This window comes from Pinus tabuliformis, chromosome 7, assembly GCF_031772625.1.
Source record: "Pinus tabuliformis cultivar Carrire ecotype Pingquan chromosome 7, CPIR1, whole genome shotgun sequence".
NCBI lineage: Eukaryota > Viridiplantae > Streptophyta > Pinopsida > Pinales > Pinaceae > Pinus > Pinus tabuliformis.
This window is the reverse complement of record NC_142293.1, coordinates 1,804,625,313-1,804,643,069: the sequence shown is the minus strand read 5'-3', so window position 1 is coordinate 1,804,643,069 and position 17,757 is coordinate 1,804,625,313. Positions and strand designations below refer to the sequence as shown.

Genomic DNA, 17,757 nt, shown 5'->3' with positions numbered 1-17,757 from the left:
ACACAGGTATATTATCACCTCTTGAGCTTGTAGGACCATTTAGCAGACATGTCAAGTCTCTTATTATGATAACAAAGCCTTAAAACATGTTCGATCTCCCTATGCAAGTATCGGGTCATCATCATAAAACTTCACATATCAATTTGCAGCTCAACTTCAAGATATATATATATATATATATATATATATATATATATATATATATATATATATATATATATATATATATATATATATATATATATATATATATATATGCAATTTTGAGACACTCTGCCAAACATAAGAGACCACACAATAAGCCTATACATAACATAGACATGATGTTTACAAATTTGAAACATGGTTAAGCATTGATTGACATAAATGGAAAACACTACTTTGCCAACAAGCTCCCCCTTTGAAATTGATGTCAACCTAACCCTGGTCTTGCTTCCTGAATCTAATCATCGAAGTTGATTTGAATTTCTCTCCCCCTTGGACATCAATGGAAAGGGATAAAAATTATTAAAGTCAATCACAATGCCTTCTCCAAACTAAAAATGTTCCTCCTATACTTGTAATGGGATGCAACAATATGATAAAAGATGGGATACATGACTAAAAGATGAAAACAATGTCAAGAATTATGTACTGAACACATAGTAATAGCACTGGCAGGCCAAAAGGAAACTTAGGAGCCAAAATGCAACCCATAAATTTCTTTTGTGTAGGGGATACTAAATGATTTTGTAGCGGTAAAAAAAACATGTGCACTATGAAATGCTTTCGTAGCACTCTTTAAAACTTTTTTCTTTTTTTTGTGAATTTCAGGAAAATAAAACAACTCAACTCTGAGTAAAATTGATTCGCGAATGGTCGCATCTTTTTCTGTCACATTTGGAAGAATCGTGTATTTCATTTTCCACATTTTTCTTTTTCATACTTTTAGGTGTGATTCACGACTAAGCCACATGGTTCGTCAAATGTCTTTCTATCGCACTGGGATGAAAATTGTATTTCTATTCTCACGCTTGTTATTTCCTTCTCATGTAATAAGTTTTAAATTTACCACATATAAAAAGGAAACATAAAAAATATTTTAACATCTATAAGTTAAAAATAATTTATGAAAGGGATTTCATTTTCATTTGATTGATATATTTGAATTTTCCCGTAAAACCTCAATACATTAAAATATATATTCAATTAGTAAGAAGAAGTACGGTGATTAAGACCTGGTTCCAAATCATCCTGTGGCATCTCCTTCTATCGTAGTCTTCAACCAAATAGTGTTGTAAAATCTGACGAATCGCTTATCGCATTTCCACCGAGTAGCTCACTAAGCCTTCAACTATCCACACATGTTCAATCAATAAATAGAATCAACCGACTCCTTTTTTTTGGAGGGCTAAAAAGTTTCCTATAATGTCAGTGGTTACTTCAAAAACAAAGGACAAAGGGTTTCATATATATTTCGAAAACAATCATATTATATATATATATAATCAAAGAAAAATAGTATAATAAGTTTAATTTAGGTTTCTGTGATCTATATTAAGTTTTTTGAGAAGAATTTTCGGCCGAAATTATAATATAATTCATTTGTTGATGCGTTTCAAACCAACGAGCGTGGATCACTGATTTGTGGTTTGTATTGGCCTTCTTAGAGGTTATTGGACAAGAAAATCTTAGCTTGTCGTCTGCGTCATTCTCTATGTATGTTCTTATGCTACATCGATAAGGATCTCTAGTATCATCATCAATAATATTTCATTATTCATTAACACTTGCTAGGATAAGTTCCTAAAACTTTATAGTTTAATTGGGGGATATAATTTTAAACAGAATTATGCATTCAAAATACTTTGTAATGATAAGCCATGTATTGTTGAAGGGATTTGAGAGTCCTTGGGTATAGTCCCTTAACGAATAAATTTTAACTTACTCCAATTCCCACATTCAAGTCTTTTTCACTATATAATGAAGAAACACTTTTATCTGCTTGCTATAATTTCATCATCCCTCCAAGTATATTATCATTTGCATCCTAGTATAAGGAACAATATGACTAAGCAAAACTATTTTCCCCTTGTTGTAATTTTATCATCCCTCTAGAGGTACTACCATATGAAACCTAGAATGAGAAACTAATAGTGTACCAAGATGGCCCCATACAGTCTCTTTAGATGCAACCGGTATTTCTACACACAGAAAAACATAGAGACAAGATTTAGTAAATCCTTGATGGGGCCCCTCCTTGAACCTTGAGCCTTTGGCCCAGAGGGGGTCTCCTAATACGGGTCCCATTGATGGGCGCCTCCTCTCCTTGAACCTTGAACCTTGAGCATTCAGCCTTGATGGGGATATTAACCACTGCATAATAGGGCAAAAACTCCTAATATAACCTCCTCATATAACCTCCTCATATATTGTACCAAAAGGGTGAAGGGTGCCCTCATAGATTGTGACAGACATGAAACCTCCAGACCTAAAGCATAGATGGAACATCCGCTAAGGCACAAAGCCCTGGTTGGCTAACTTTGGCACCCTGCACATGTCACTTAACTATGCAGCAGGGGGAGATATCCCTCATTAATGATAGCCCACCTTGACTCAATGCCATTAGTGATTCCAGGGAAAGGCATAAGGGTGTTGAGGCCCTTTTCAAAGGTGTGGCGTACTATTATTTGCACCCAATGGCTGACAGTTCAGTATTGCTTCAAGCTCAATATTGCCTGCATTGAGTGAGCCGCATACGAGTACAACCAATTTCATTCCTGAGATGGCGTCAAACTCAGGAACACCATGCCTTGTTGGAACCAATATGAACCATCCAGATCCAGTACCTTGCTAGCTACCGCCCCAGCTCATAGCTTACGATAGGTCATGGCTACTCTTGGAGCCCCCATTGGGATGGCTAACTCTTCTAAGGTAAGCTTATTTCACGTGATTGGCCACTTCCCATTGCCATACCTTGGATGGAAGCCCCGTTGCCTTACCACAGTCTCCCATCCACCCTCTCACAACAAAAAGGTCAACGAACCTTAGTTAACCTATGGAGAGGACATGCTATATAGGGGTTATGTTCTTTTCCGCGGGAAGCTGGATGGCCCAAACCCCAGCCATGCCAAGCAAAATCACCCTACAGTGAGGTTCCCTCAGAATGAGGTGATATCATTTCTTTCCTAATACCAACTAACGTGATCCCATTGCTTGCTAGCCAGATTCACGGATGATGTTAGGGAGCGAGGCAGCCTTGCTGGAGCTATTAAGGTTACCACCCGTATATCACCGAGTGGGCCTTCAGGGGCTACGAAGCACGGTCTCCCAGCCCATATAGATGGGGTGTCCATCATTTGGTTAGGGTGAAGGGATCCTTGCCTGAGTTACATTGGTGCCACCAGCTGTAGTGGTCCATCAGGGGAACCCCGTGGTTATCACCCAGCCTCCTACTTTTGGTAGTGGTTGTCCCGTTGTTGTTCATCAGAGCCAATCAAATTTGCTCAATATCTAAAGAGTGCCTAGGGGTGGTAGTACCTTTTTTTGCTTAACTTTGTAAAATACAAGAAAGACATGATATAATAGACTCTACAATTAGATTGATAGAAATCATGCTAATTTATGTTCTTGAGATTTAAAAGGTTAACACACTAATTCTACATCACCTTGACTGAAATTTGTATTCTTTTTGGATATCCCGCTAATATAAATTTAAATTTTAAATAACCATATGATTTTTGTAATTTTGAAAATATAGTCTCTTTTCTAATGGATAATTGCAAATGACTTATAACATTCTCCAATGAAAGTCCCTTAAATTTCATAATCCTTATGATTTTCTTTGGAATTTCTCTTGTAAAAAACTTCAAAAAACAATGTTTCAAGAATTGGAAAATTTTCACCTACAGAACCTCTCACTGCTAGGTTGAGGCATGTTAAGGAAGTTCAAACTTACTATCTATTCCCAACTGATACACTGTAGAAACAAATTGTTGAAGAAGTTTCATGGTCCAATGAACTCAAATGGGACATCTCTCCCATAGGAGCCCATCCTCTATGTCATCCCCCAGAACTTAAAGCGGAACAAAGGAATAAAACGAAGGACTCTGTAAAAATACATATTTAATCATCCATCATAACCCATAGAAAAGAATTGTGATCAGAGTAACCAAAAAAATCCCCCAAAAGTGCACTTCTTGAAACTGTCATAATGCATTGCAGCCGTGGACATTCAAGTTGACATTTTCTGAATACAAGATGTCGATAATAAGGATTTCATACACTTAAGCATGTACTTTTAGTAAATTAATGAAACCAAGTCTTGAGAATAAAGCTATTTGAGCTCATGTCCATTTTTTATGTTCAGTCATTTAGGCAAAGTGTCGTGAATATGAACTTGGATGAAGTTTTTGAGCAAAAGAATGACATTGCTAAAGCAGTTGAAGTGGAACTTGAAAAGGTAAAACTAAGAGAAGAGTAAAGACAGTTCATGTTCAGTCTGTTTATAAATAAGGATGAATACAAAATAAAAAATTATTGCATGTTTTTTGTTTGATTTTCAGTGGGGAAAATACCTTCATGTTATTTGGATATTGAAGGGCAGCTATTGCATTGCCTGTTATGATTTTGTGAATGGTTCTTTTGGTTTTGTAGTAGAATCTTTGAGCATTCTTTCCAATCTTGTCTTCTTTTTGGATACAGGCTATGTGAAACTATGGATTTCAGATAGTGCAAAGTCTCATCATTGATGTAGTACTCGGTGAAACTATGGAGAAGGAAATGAATGAAATAAATGCAAGCAAGCATTCTCTGGCATATTGAAGTTAGAATGGAATTTTGTATAGACAACTACACCCTAACATTGATTGCTTTCTCTTTACAATATTTTAAGTAAAGGAGTAGGTACCCTTTGTAGAACATCCTTATTTTATATTGAGAGATTCTTTTGTATAAAATTATGTTTTGTGGATAGCATCCCTAATGTAGTTTTTCTTTTAAAATCCATTATCTTCTCATAGTTAACCTTGCAAAAAAAGCGCATGAACTTGCAATTATTGCTCAAGTTTTTCATATTTTTGGTTTAGTTGTCTTATATTTTCTTCACCTTTCTTTTACAGTGTTTTCCATTTAATTCCTATAACTTGTCTATTGAATCTCAATTTTAGCTGAAAGGTGGAGGGTGGAAACACAACACAAAGTTGAGGTAGAGAAAATATTGCAAATTAAAAAAACAGAATCTGGAGTAGAAGCAAAATATTTGTCTGGTTTGGGTATTGCTCGTCAATGACAAGAAATTGTGGATAGGCTTAGGGATAGTGTACTTTATTTCTTAGCCAACCCGAGACAACTGCAAAATATGTGATGGACATGATCTTGGTGACACAATATTTTGACGTAATGAAAGAGATAGGGGCCTCTCAAAAATCATCTTCAATTTTCATCCCTCATGGACTTGGTGCAGTCCGTGATGTTGCTGAGTAGATTAGAGACAGATTTCTTCAGGCACAGGCACATTAAACATTATAATTCTTTATGGATACAAATAAAAATATGCAAGATCACTCAGTTTCATGAAGGCCAAGGTAGTAATGATATGTGAATTTCCCATCCTAGCTTGATATATTATTCATACCAAAAACAAGTTATTGTGCAGATATTCCTATTATCAATGTCAAAGTGCATTTTTTATATCCATTTTCATATGTGTGATATTTTGATAGACCTAGAGCAATTTTCATGATATGTTGAACTTAAGAATAAAAGCCAATCATGTCCAACAATGTTTATAGTTTACCTCTAGAAGAATTCCTACACATTTTTCAATTTTGGTATTGTTTTTTGAAATGCTTAGTTAGAAAGCAAGAAAATATGCATAAATATATTGTCTTACCTTTGTTTTCCAGGATACCTAGTCTACATATGTGTGAGTGAATATAAAATTAGGCAGAGAAATATAGGGATTAGAAGACTGTGTCAAAAGGATTATATATATGTGCATTGCTATCAAATCTTTGGTAATGCTCTACTTCCAACACCCTCATATCAATAAAATTGCACTCCTTGTTTTTTATGATTATGAACTATTGTGCAACTATTGTTGGGAATGGAAATAGCATTAAACCTATTGGAATATGGAAAGTGTTTGATAATGAAACCAGAGCTTTCTTGTAATGAACCAAAATTGATGTTGTAATAGTGTTATTATTGCATGGGCTTGACGTGTTAAATCAATTAGAGAGTGTGTTAAAGGAAGGAAGATGGGTTCCATTCCATGTGATATCGAATGAGACAGGATGTTCCTTGAGAGCTGCTCTAGGGATGATTGTTGTAATGAATTTTCCTAGTGTTTTTGTTGATACCTATGTTTTCTTATATAAATGTGTGTTTCTTTTTTGTCGATTAATTTCTACCTGCTATGTATTATATCTATAGATCAGTACTTAGCATCGCAAAATATACATTAAAAAGAATGAACAGATCAACGAGATAACCATAGACTGTCTAACCATGTCATTGATAGATGCCTCTTTGTTCGGGCTGGTGCTTTTCCATCCATAGGGGGATGTCACTAAACGTCTATATGTAGTTTTTCTTATGCGTGGATCTACCTTTACACTCAAAATGAATCAGGACACTGAGCTTCCCTCAAGCACCCAAAAAGCACCTAAGGACATGGAAAAACTTGTAAATAAAAGTGTAGAGAGTGGGACTAGTTTCTCTAATTAAGTTACAACAACAAAATCGAAAAGGACGAGAGATGATATGTGGGTTGAGTGAAAGAGGGATTAAAAACAAGTGCATAAAAATGACAACACAAGCCTTGCTACACAAGTTCCTTGAGAAGCAAGACGAAATTCAAAGAACTATGAAAAAACATGTTGAATCCATATGATATATTAATATAGAGGCATAAATTAATTAGAGATACAATAAACCAACAAATTTCATGCCAATCTCCAGCAAGAAATAATGGAAGTTCCATCAAGTCTAGAAGGATGTAAGATCGTGGTGAAGGTGAAGCACCACTAAAATTTAAGAATGAATATCACCTCATGCACTTTTGTCTCCACTTCTTTGTAGAATCCAAGAGAGAGCAGTCTCCTGGGCATTTGTGTGTGAGAGAGAAAGGGATCAAACTGAAGTGAAATCAAAACTGAAGTAGAATATTCTCTACATGGAGAACTAACTACCTTTCTGCATGATTGTAACTCACCCATCACCTCCCTCACCCCCTTGAAACTCTTCCTTTCTCCAAGATAAATAAACTTAATTGCATGCTAAAAGTATGAAATCTGCTCAAAATATCCTCATGTGGAGTGCACCTCTTCTCACGTTGTTGTTTTTTTCTTGCATGTGTTAAACATGGTCCAAGTTGATTTTACAATGACAGTACCATTCTATGCATGCTCTAAATCAATTGGCAGTAAACTCAAACAACCTCTATTAGAGTGCAACCTTTCTAAAGTATCAGCTTTGTTCTAGTTATGATCACAAACCTGTTGGCAATTATCTACACTAATTTCCAATAATAATTACAAGCACGGGCTGAACGTAGGCTCATCTAAAGCACATCCCTCCCTCATAATTTTTGTTTTCCTTTAGTAACCAGAGAAATATGTTGATAAACATCTTGATTAGAGGGTAGAGCACTAGTCCTCCATGGATGTCAATCATTTCTATTTTTAATAAAGTGAATAGATGCATAAGATAAAAAATTAAAACTCATGGGAAGACAGGTTGCACTCATGCTGATTTTACTTGAGTAGGAGGAAAAGCTCCAATATTATGATACATGCAATATACTTAATGGAAATCTCCAATATTAGGATATACATGCAATGAAATATATGTGGGAGATTCTTGTTTGAATTAGAATGGAAACTCTGGCTGAGAACAACATGAGGTAAGTGTGTAAAACTAGCAAGAAACCTATTCTAGATACAACGGTCCACCCTAGCCTAGGAATGACATTTTTAAGGGTTCACATGTGTGCATAAAAAGAACCTCACCTCACCTTAAGCCTCACGCTCCACTATCTGAGTAGATCTTCCATGAGGTCAAGTAGTAGGGGGAATTAACTCTAGGGAAAATTATAATTCCCCCTATAGAACTCAACTAAATTTGTAGAGGTATAAGGTCACAGGTAAGCACTATCCATAGCAACATAGCGCAAGGTTCCATAGGAATTGTGAGTCCTCACTTTTGAGTGAGATGTGTGTCCAATCATTTCTTTGTAATTCTTCAATCTAGCTTTTATAGGACTTGAACCATTGAATCTAGCTTCATCGAATATCCCTAACCCTAACCCTAACCCTAATGCACCTAGTGGATATCACCGTCATGTGTGGATAACACTGCTTCAAATACAAGACCTAGTAGGGTAGACTGAATGCATGAACTCATGCACCCAAAGCACTTAGAAAACTGCACCATTCACAAAATAGACATTCATGCATGCCCTCCCTTGGATGGGTAACTGTGCCTACCTAATTGAAGATAATGCATTCATACATGCACCTCATCCAGTGATCCTACTAAACTACTACACCTCCATTAGAGGATCTCTTATGGGCTCTCTACGAAACATCAACTTTCCTCTCTACAAGCTGGAATGTATTTGTTGAAGGATGATTTTGTTATCGAAGGAGAAAAACTACTAAGAAATAGGTAAAATATAAGACTACCTCCACTCTTGTACCAAATAAAAGTAAAACTGTTGTCAAATTAAGCAATACTGTTAAGCAATTTTCTCTTTGTATATTCAACGAGCCAAAAATGAAAAAGGATAGTTGTAATTTTCTTTCACCTGAAAAAATAAAGAATATAGAACTGATTTCAAAGTGTTACAATTATGTGGGTAATACATTATATCATATGTGGGTATATGTAGCAATTAGAAATCAGTCTACTGCCATAGACTGAAATGGAGTACAACCCTATTACAAGGCCTATGGTACCAAGTGCAACATCTAGTTTAATCGCAGTAATATTCATTGGCTTGTAGCTATCTTCTTTTGGAAAGCAACTAAAAGAGCTTTATTACGCTTTAAATTTCAAATGCTTGTTAAAGGATCAAGTGGTGGCTACAATGAAAAACTCAAACTAGGTGATCTCAGAACAAAATAATTTAGTATTTCCAAGACAAAATAACATTACTGATGTATGGTTTAAGGGATAGGATTTTATAGAGATCGACGGAGCTAGCTCGAAGTTTAGGGTTTAGTTCCTCAAGCCTGCAGAACCAGGATCAAAACTGGAAGCACACGGGATCAGAATAGCGGAACTACACAAAAGAGGATAAGGATTGACCCGACAAATGGTAAACGGGGGGTCCATTGGGACCCCATCCTTCAGACAAATAGTCATGCAGAAACAAGTAGCGCAGGAGGGAGTGAAGATAATAGGGTATGGAAAGCTTCAGCAAGAAAATGGTACAGGCAAGGAGAAGAAACAAAAGGAGAACAGGGAGGAAACCAACAACCCAAGAATGAAAGGAAAAGAGAGCACTGGAAAGGAGAACAGCGGGAAGAAGGAAAACGCAGGGCAGAGACACATAGTCCACAAAGATAAACAAGCAGAGGAGGAAGGGGAACGAGAGGAAGGGAATCAATCAAAATAAGAAGAGGAAAAGGGGATCGAACCAAACCCCAGCAATGATAGAGTAGCACGAGGAGCATGCAAACCCAAAAAAGCAGAAGCCCTAAGAGTAGTGATCAAAGATCCGGAGATACAAGCCTACAGAGAACATATGTCCGAACATGCAGTGATCTTCAAGTTCATGGGATTGTGGCCAACAGAAAGAGCACTATGTCAGTGTATCAAGCAACAATGGAAACCCAAAGGTGATGTTAAACTACACCTAAGAGTGAAAGGTTTTTTTACTGTTGTTTTTACAAATTTAGAGGACAAGGATAGAGTATTTGATGGGGGACCCTACTTTTTCACTTCAGCTGGTCTCTACATGAGACCCTGGAAACCCAACTTCGTGCCAGAAAGAGAAACTTTCACACAGGTCCCAGTGTGGATCCGTCTTTTCTCCCTTCCAATAGACTACTGGGGCTTTTCAGCTCTAAAGTAGATAGGGGATCAACTAGGAACTTTCATCAAAGCCTCGGAAGCCACGCTGCAAAGAAGATACACTTCTTGTGCAAGGATATGTGTGGAGATGGATGTTTCAGGAGCTTTACACGAAGGATTGTGGTTGGAATACAGGGATGAAGACTATTTCCAAGCCATTCACTATGAGAAAATCCCTTTCCGCTGTAGAAAGTGTCATGAACATGGACATTTAGTAAGAGAATGTCCATTAAACAAAACAAGGGAAGAGCCTAAGAAAGAGCAAGCAGTAAAGAGCAGGGATGCCTTCATAAGACCAAAAGCAAGACAGAGGGCAAATAGAAAAAGAACGAGCAGAATAGGGTCAGCACAAGGCAATACTAGCAATGCCTTTGAAATCTTAGAAACAGATACAGATTTAGAAGAACAAAATAAGGAATCAAATACTAATGAAGGGAACAAGGAAACAATAGATCATACAACCAAAGAAGGGGAGGAACATCCTCTCAATGTAGTAGTTCAGATGCAGGGGCCAACAGAAGAGCTAGATGAAGATGTAGATATGCTAACTAGTGATGGTGGAAGTGAGGAGATGAAGCTAAATGAGGTTTTAGAGAAGGAAGGGTTGAACTTACCAGTCATGGCAGAAAACTGGAAAACTCAAGAAATAGAAAACATTTCGGAAGAGGAGATTAAAAAGATCAATGAACTATTCATTGCAAGGTAGAAAGCAGAGCTGGACAGGCAAAATAATAAATTAGGCATAGCAAAAGGAATAGGTAGCCATTCAAAGAGCCTTTTATGCACTTCAACCAGCTCGAAATAGAGAAGGAAGAGAGGTCGCAGAACAAACAGTGAAATACTGCAGGAACTGGGTATTTTAATGTTAAACTCTTGTAAGATGAAGGCTTTGGATGCTTTCCCTCCTTACCAATAATCTGTCTAGTTAAAAATGAAAGTTATATCGTGGAATGCAAGAGGGCTTAATAGCCAAGCAAAACAAAGACTCCTAAAGAGAAAATTCCAAAAAGAGAAACCGGATATCATGTTTATACAGGAAACCAAGTGTGCTAGCAACAACATGGTGAATGTCAGCAAAAGGCTTGGTAAACACATAGAATTTATGGAAGTCGCCAGTCAAGGTTGGGAGGGAGGTTTAGTAACTCTATGGGACTCCCATGTGATAAATATCCTCTCAATAGAAGCAACAAGATCGTTTATAGCCATGGAAACTCAAATGATAGGTAACTCTGAAACTTACTTTTGCACAATGTTTATGGACCTCCAAAGCTAGAAGAAAAATTCTCATTTCTTCGCTCTCTTTTAAATCTAAAGCTCAGATATCCCATCACGAAGATCATCATGGGTGGAGATTTTAATATGATAAACTCACTTTTGGAAAGGAAAGGAGGAATTAGAAAACTCAATAAGGATACTGAGCTCTTTGCTGATTTCATTGGTTCTGCCAAACTAGTGGACATCCAGCCAAAAAGTGGAACTTTCACATGGAATAATAGAAGAGGAGGTGAAAAACATATAGCCTCTCGATTAGATAGATTTCTTATTTCTGAAAGAATACTACTTGAAGGAATAATAGTGAAATATGACATTCTTCCAAGTGGAGGATCGGATCATTGGCCAATCTCTCTGGTAGCTGTCATCCAAAGAACCCCCAGAAACAAGCCTTTCAGATTTGAGAAATTTTGGTTGAATCACCCTAATTTTATTCAACTGGTGGAGAAATGGTGGCACGAACCAATGGACATCAGAGGAACCAAAATGTATAAACTTCAAAGCAAATTAAGAAACATCAAAAACAAAATCAAAGAGTGGAATGCAACTGAGCTTGGGAACATATTCAAAGAGAAAACCATAATAGAGGAAAAGTTAGAACAGATGCACAAGGATTGGACTAGTGGGAACAACAACCAGGACTCAGCAGAATAGGAAAAAGTCCTGATGCAACAGTGGCAACTACGCTGTCAAAAGGAAGAGACTTTGTGGAAACAAAAATCCCAGATACAATGGCTAAAGGAAGGGGAACAGAACACCAAGTTTTTTCATAGGTCAGTGCTGGATTACAGAGGGGGCAATAAAATTCTATGTCTCAACAATGAAAAAGGGGAACTCTATAAAGTCACCAAGAAATAGCAACATTGCTCACAAAGCACTTTAATAATATAGCTTAGGAGCCGGGAGTAGATAGAACTGAAGCAATTGAGGAACTAATTCAGGCCATTCCTAAAACTATCACCAATGAGCAAAACCTAGCTCTTAGTAGGGAAATCTCATTTGATGAAGTGGAAGAAGCTGTTAGGAGCATGTCGAATGATAAGGCACTTGGGCCTGATGGTTTCACCATCAACTTTTATAAAGCCGGCTGGAGTTTTGTTAAGACTGAAATATGGGAAGTAGTGGAAGATTCCAGGTGCTCCAGATCCATCCTTAAGTCACTAAATTCTACCTTCCTCTCTCTAGTTCCAAAAGAAGAAGAGGCCAACTCCCCAGAGAAATTTAGACCTATAGCCTTATGCAATGTGATATATAAAATCATATCTAAAGTTATCGCCAACGGATTGAAACCCATTCTTCCTAGCCTTATCTCGGAAGAGCAGTCGGGGTATGTTGAAGGTAGACAAATTTTGGATAATATTTTACTAGCCCAGGAAATGGTTCACACTCTTTAGACTAGGAAAATAGTAGGAATGTTGTTGCAACTAGAACTATCTAAAGCCTATGATAAGGTCAACTGGAACTACCTTGAAGCCATACTGAACACTTTTGGCTTTGATAAACATTGGATTAAATGGATACTGGCCTTGATTAAATCCACTAAATTTTCTATCCTGGTCAACGACTCCCCTTCCGATCCTTTCTCTCCCTCCCATGGAATCAGATAAGGAGACCCTCTGTCTCCTTTCCTTTTTGTTATCCTACTGGAAGGTCTTAGCAGACTCATCCACAAAGCAAAGGATGAAGGAAAAATCAAAGGATTACAACCCCTACTTTCAATTCCAGTGACAACTCACCAACAATTTGTGGATGACACAATGCTGCATGGGACGCCGACTGTCAAAGGAGCCATGGGATTTAAAAAAATTCTAAATCTCTTCAGCGAGGCCTTAGGTATGGAAATTAATCTTTCGAAATCTACTATACTTTTTTCAATACGCATTTGGCCATTCAAAAACATCTATCTAGTATTTTAGGCTTCCGAAGAGGTAGCCTCCTCTCAAAGTATCTAGGTGCTCCCCTTATGGATAAACCCTGGCAAAAGAAACATTGGGAGAAAATTCTGGCTAAAATGGAGAAGAGATGTCATCACTGGACTCACAGAGCCCTCAATTTCACTGGGAGATTAGTACTTAACAAAGCAGTATTGCAAGCCATTCCGCAGTACCTGCTCTCTATTATCCCTGCCCCAAAAGGAGTCTTATAGCAGATAAGAGTAATCCAAAGATCTTTCGTCTGGACTGGCAATGCAGAAAAAAAAATGGGCACTTGTAGCATGGAATAAACTTTGCAAATCGAAAGAATTAGGAGGCTTAAATCTAGTGGACCCTTCTACGATCAACATGACTTGTGGAGCCAAGCTTTGGTGGAGATGGTTGAAGGAACCCAATCTCCCATGGGCCAGACACTGGAAGGAAAAGTATACCCCAGAGTGCGACATTCAGGATCTAATCAGATTGCAGGAGGTTCCTGAAGGATCTCCCATTTGGAATTTAGCAAGAAGAAATCGTGACATTGTGCAGGATCACAGCTTTTGGGAAATTCAAAATGGGGAAACATCTTTATTCTGGGAAGATGCTTGGCAGCAATTCCCGGAGCTTGAAGGCACAGAGTTTGCAACCCTTCAGAGACAAAGTCAGGAAAGGGGAAGAAACGTTGTCCATCAGTACTGGAATCATAGTAGTAGGGACCAGGAATGGAGAGATTGGATGTTCAACGACACAGAAAGTTCAACTAAGGAAAATAACAAAATAAGAGATCTGCTCAACCAGCTAAACAAAAGGAAGATAATAAAAGCTGATGAAAAAGACCAGCTAAGATGGGGCATGAAAGGTAGTGGAAACTTCACGCTAAGGGAAGCCAGAGATCATCTCAAAAATCTAGAGCAAATGGAGGTGGTTCAATGGAGCAATAAGGTTTGGGATTCTTTGTTTTGGCCTAAGAGTAAAACCTTCATTTGGCTTCTGATGTGAAGGAAAACCCTCACTTGGGAGAATCTCCGCAAGAAAGGGTTTCATGGCTCATCTAGATGCCCGATGTGCAATTTGGATGAAGAAACGATGAACCTTCTCTTCAATACTTGCGATTGGGCTTGTCACCTATGGAACTGGGCGGAAAACATTATGCAAAAGACAGATAGAACCAGGGACTCTATCCAGGACACCATTATGAATTGGCAAAGCGCTTATTCAAGTAATACAAGAATTAATAGCATATGGAAAACCTTGCCAGGATTTATAACCTGGACCATCTGGAAGGAACGAAATAGAAGAATTTTTCAGAATTAATATAGAGACATAAATGATTCTCTAGATACAATTACCCAAAATGTAAGACAATTAATCCTGGTAAGATGCAGAGTAGAACCAGATAACCAAGCTTTTGTTAGAAACTTACACATTTTAAAAGCTTTCAAATTGGACGTCGGCAGAAGCATGGTCACTATGAACTACCAACAGGAATCGAACACCGTGTCAATTGGCTGGAAGCGTCCACCTTCAGGCTTTCTCAAGATGAATTTCAACGGAGCGTCCAGAGGTAATCTAGGTTTGGCGGGCATCGGGGGCATCATAAGGGACAATGTAGGGGAGATTCAACACATCTACAGTAGAGCCTTAGGGGAAGGAACAAATAACGAGATGGAGTTTGCTGCCATGGAACAAGGACTCAGAATCCTAAGAGATGCATAGGTTGGTAAAGCGGTGGTTGAGGGAGATTCAGAGCTGGCAATCACAACGGCAAGGAAGCTTTACGTGGGAGCTAAAGCAAGTAAGGTGACTAAACATTGGAGACTTGCCAACATTACAGACAACATCACAGTATTGCTGGGAGAGATGAAAGGTCTGATTTTTCAGGCTGTGCGACAGAAAGCTATTATGGTTGCGGACCATTTGGCGAACTATGGAATCGAGCACCCAAATACTACGTGGGACAGCTATTGGCAGAGTGTAGCCTGCCCGAAATTAAAAGAAAAGTGCACCCAGCTCTTTAGGCAAGATTTGGGTGACGATAAATGAGATTGATATGTGGGAAGGCTATAACGACGTCATACTATGATGAGACATGCTGGAAATGCAGGCACCATTAAAGATTGGCAGAGGAAAGAAGGACAAGCAAATCTGGCGCATTCATGGCTCGAGCAGAAGAAAGATGGTATGTTATCAAGTATGATTAATAAGGATATGTGCCGCCTACGCCATGTCAAGGAGTGGGACACTTGGCAGACACTGAAGTAGGAGAGAAAAAGTAACCGTAAGGGAAAGAATACGAGCCACTACCAAAACAATTCTCCATCATGCAGAAGTAATTATGATATGACCTGCAAGTTGCAAAGGAAAAGGCGGTCTTCAGCCGGTAATCTCCCAGGCAACTTCTATTTAGTATCAACCAAAGGCGGGGGCAAAAGAATTTTTTTATCGTGTTATAGGCCAGAACCCCTCTCTTCTGCTGAAAGTACCCAGAACTATACAATGAGTGAAAGCACGATCATGGCAGGGGAAGGTAGTCGTAACGCCTCTTCTAATAGAGATCTCAAGATGGCCAGAGAGATGTATGAAACTCACACATCGCAGAAGAATAAGAGAAAGATTAATGACATGGAAGCTATGGTAACTGAGGAAGAAAAGAAGCTGAAAGAGCAAGAAATGGAAGAGGAAGTCGACTGGCTCCAGGAACTGTCACCACGCAGGCTACCCAATTTGTGAGGACACAAGCAGAAAGCTAGAGAATGAAAACACTATTAGCTAAAGCCTTAATCATGTAGCGCAACTATGCGAAGCAAATGCGTAAGGTCCAGCACATCACTGAGGCTAATACTGACGAACACATAGCGATTTTGGAGAGCCTGGAATTCAAGGTAAGCGCGCTAGAGCAACAGGTATATATCATTACAAAGAAGCCCACGGTGTTAATCAAACTCTTAAGGCAAACTATTAGTCAGGATGCAAGGCAGGTCGAAAACCAAAAGGAAGAACCGACGGGTGATTATCAAAGCAATCATCCCAAGCCTGCACAGGCAGGCATCTCAATGTCTAAATCAGCTCCGGAAGCATCCAGGAATTATTTTTTGCTCAAGATGTAAAGGGGTTGGTTTATGCCTCGGCTGGTTTTTGGGCTTTTTCGACTGGTCTGTTATGGTCCTTTATGCTATGCTGGTTAGTTGGTTTGTCACTGCTAAAGTCTGTCTGCTGCCTCAGTTAGGCAGGTGTTTAGTTGTTTGTTTTAGTAAACCTCTTTTGCTTTGCCACCGTGCGTGGTGTGCTTGTGGTAGTATGGTTTTCTCTTTTGGTCAATTTTGGGGTTAGGCTTGCAGTCTAACAACCCTCTATCTGCAGGTGCAGACTTTTTTTACTATAAATACTTCTTTTTAATATAACAAGCTGACTTACACAAAAAAAAAACATTACTAATGTATCTCTAAATTCCATCAAAATAGAACAATTTGATGTATTGAAATGATATTAGGAGATTAGTAAATATGATTAAATTAAGTGATGTTATGGCCATACCATTGTATTCATTGATGCTTCGAACAAAGAGACTCGGTAACACCAAGAACATCGAGTGCCCTCCAAGAATTGGTCATCCAATACAATGTAGTCCTTGTGGTTTGTAGAGAGTCTTCTTGCTCTAACATCAGGCTCTTCAAACCAACTCTGCACAAGGTCATTACAAATGTAAAAAATTAGCAATACACAAATTTGGTAGTAAATATGACCAAAATAAGAACTAGTGCAAACAATTTTCACAATCCTGCTTTTGAAACCAACATTATAATCTCCTTAGCATTATGATCAGTTGTCACTATTCTTCCCAGGTCATCGAACTTAGCTCCACCTTGACAAAGTGTAATTGCATAAAAGGAATGTCGATCTCATGCAAATAAGTCTCCTACAATGAATGCGTGGGAGCCTAGTACATAGACCATTTTTCTCTTCACTTAGCTACCTAGGGCTTATTTTCCTTTCCAAATATCAATAATTATTTTCCAAGTAAATATAAAAGAAGAAAAATATTTTACTATATTCTAAAAGGTGAAGATGCTGAAATCATGCCACAAATCAAATATCTTTCCTTAAACCACCAAATATATAAAGAAAACAATAATAATTATAAAAATAAAACTAGATCTACCAATCTATGCATGAAATGAGTCAAGTGACTAAAAAAAGCTAACCAAAACAAACCAAAAATTTCAAACTTGACAAAATCCTCTAAACAAGCAGTGAAAAAACCACTAAAATTTTCTAAGACATCAGAGCTAGACATCAATACAATTTCATGTACTTGAATAAGCGCATTGTTGCTTAGCGTTAGACTTCTTAAATCAGTTATTTATCATTTAATACTAGGACACTATCTATGCAAAAAGAAATAGGTCCCAGCTTCATCAAATATGACTTCATTTCCAATCAAAGATCAAATCCAAAGGACACTAACTCATTACTCTAGTATAGTGCTAAGTTAAATACACAAAATAACAAAAAA

At 37.9% G+C, this 17,757-nt stretch overlaps 1 protein-coding gene across 1 annotated transcript; it reads left to right on the top strand.

Moving 5' to 3' along the window:
• Positions 1 to 14,714: 14,714 nt before the first annotated feature.
• Positions 14,715 to 15,287, top strand: LOC149255567 (uncharacterized). The gene is made up of 2 exons (XM_089455077.1): positions 14,715 to 14,852; positions 14,961 to 15,287. Exons 1-2 carry the CDS (start codon positions 14,715 to 14,717, stop codon positions 15,285 to 15,287), a joined length of 465 nt encoding a protein of 154 aa, XP_089311203.1.
• The last annotated feature ends 2,470 nt before the right edge of the window (positions 15,288 to 17,757 follow it).

Coding starts and splice junctions, on each gene's coding strand:
- LOC149255567 (XM_089455077.1), top strand. CDS start 14,715: ATGAACTACCAACAGGAATCGAACACCGTGTCAATTGGCTGGAAGCGT. Junction 14,853..14,960: donor GGGGCATCATAAGGGACAAT/GTAGGGGAGATT, acceptor AGAGATGCATAG/GTTGGTAAAGCGGTGGTTGA.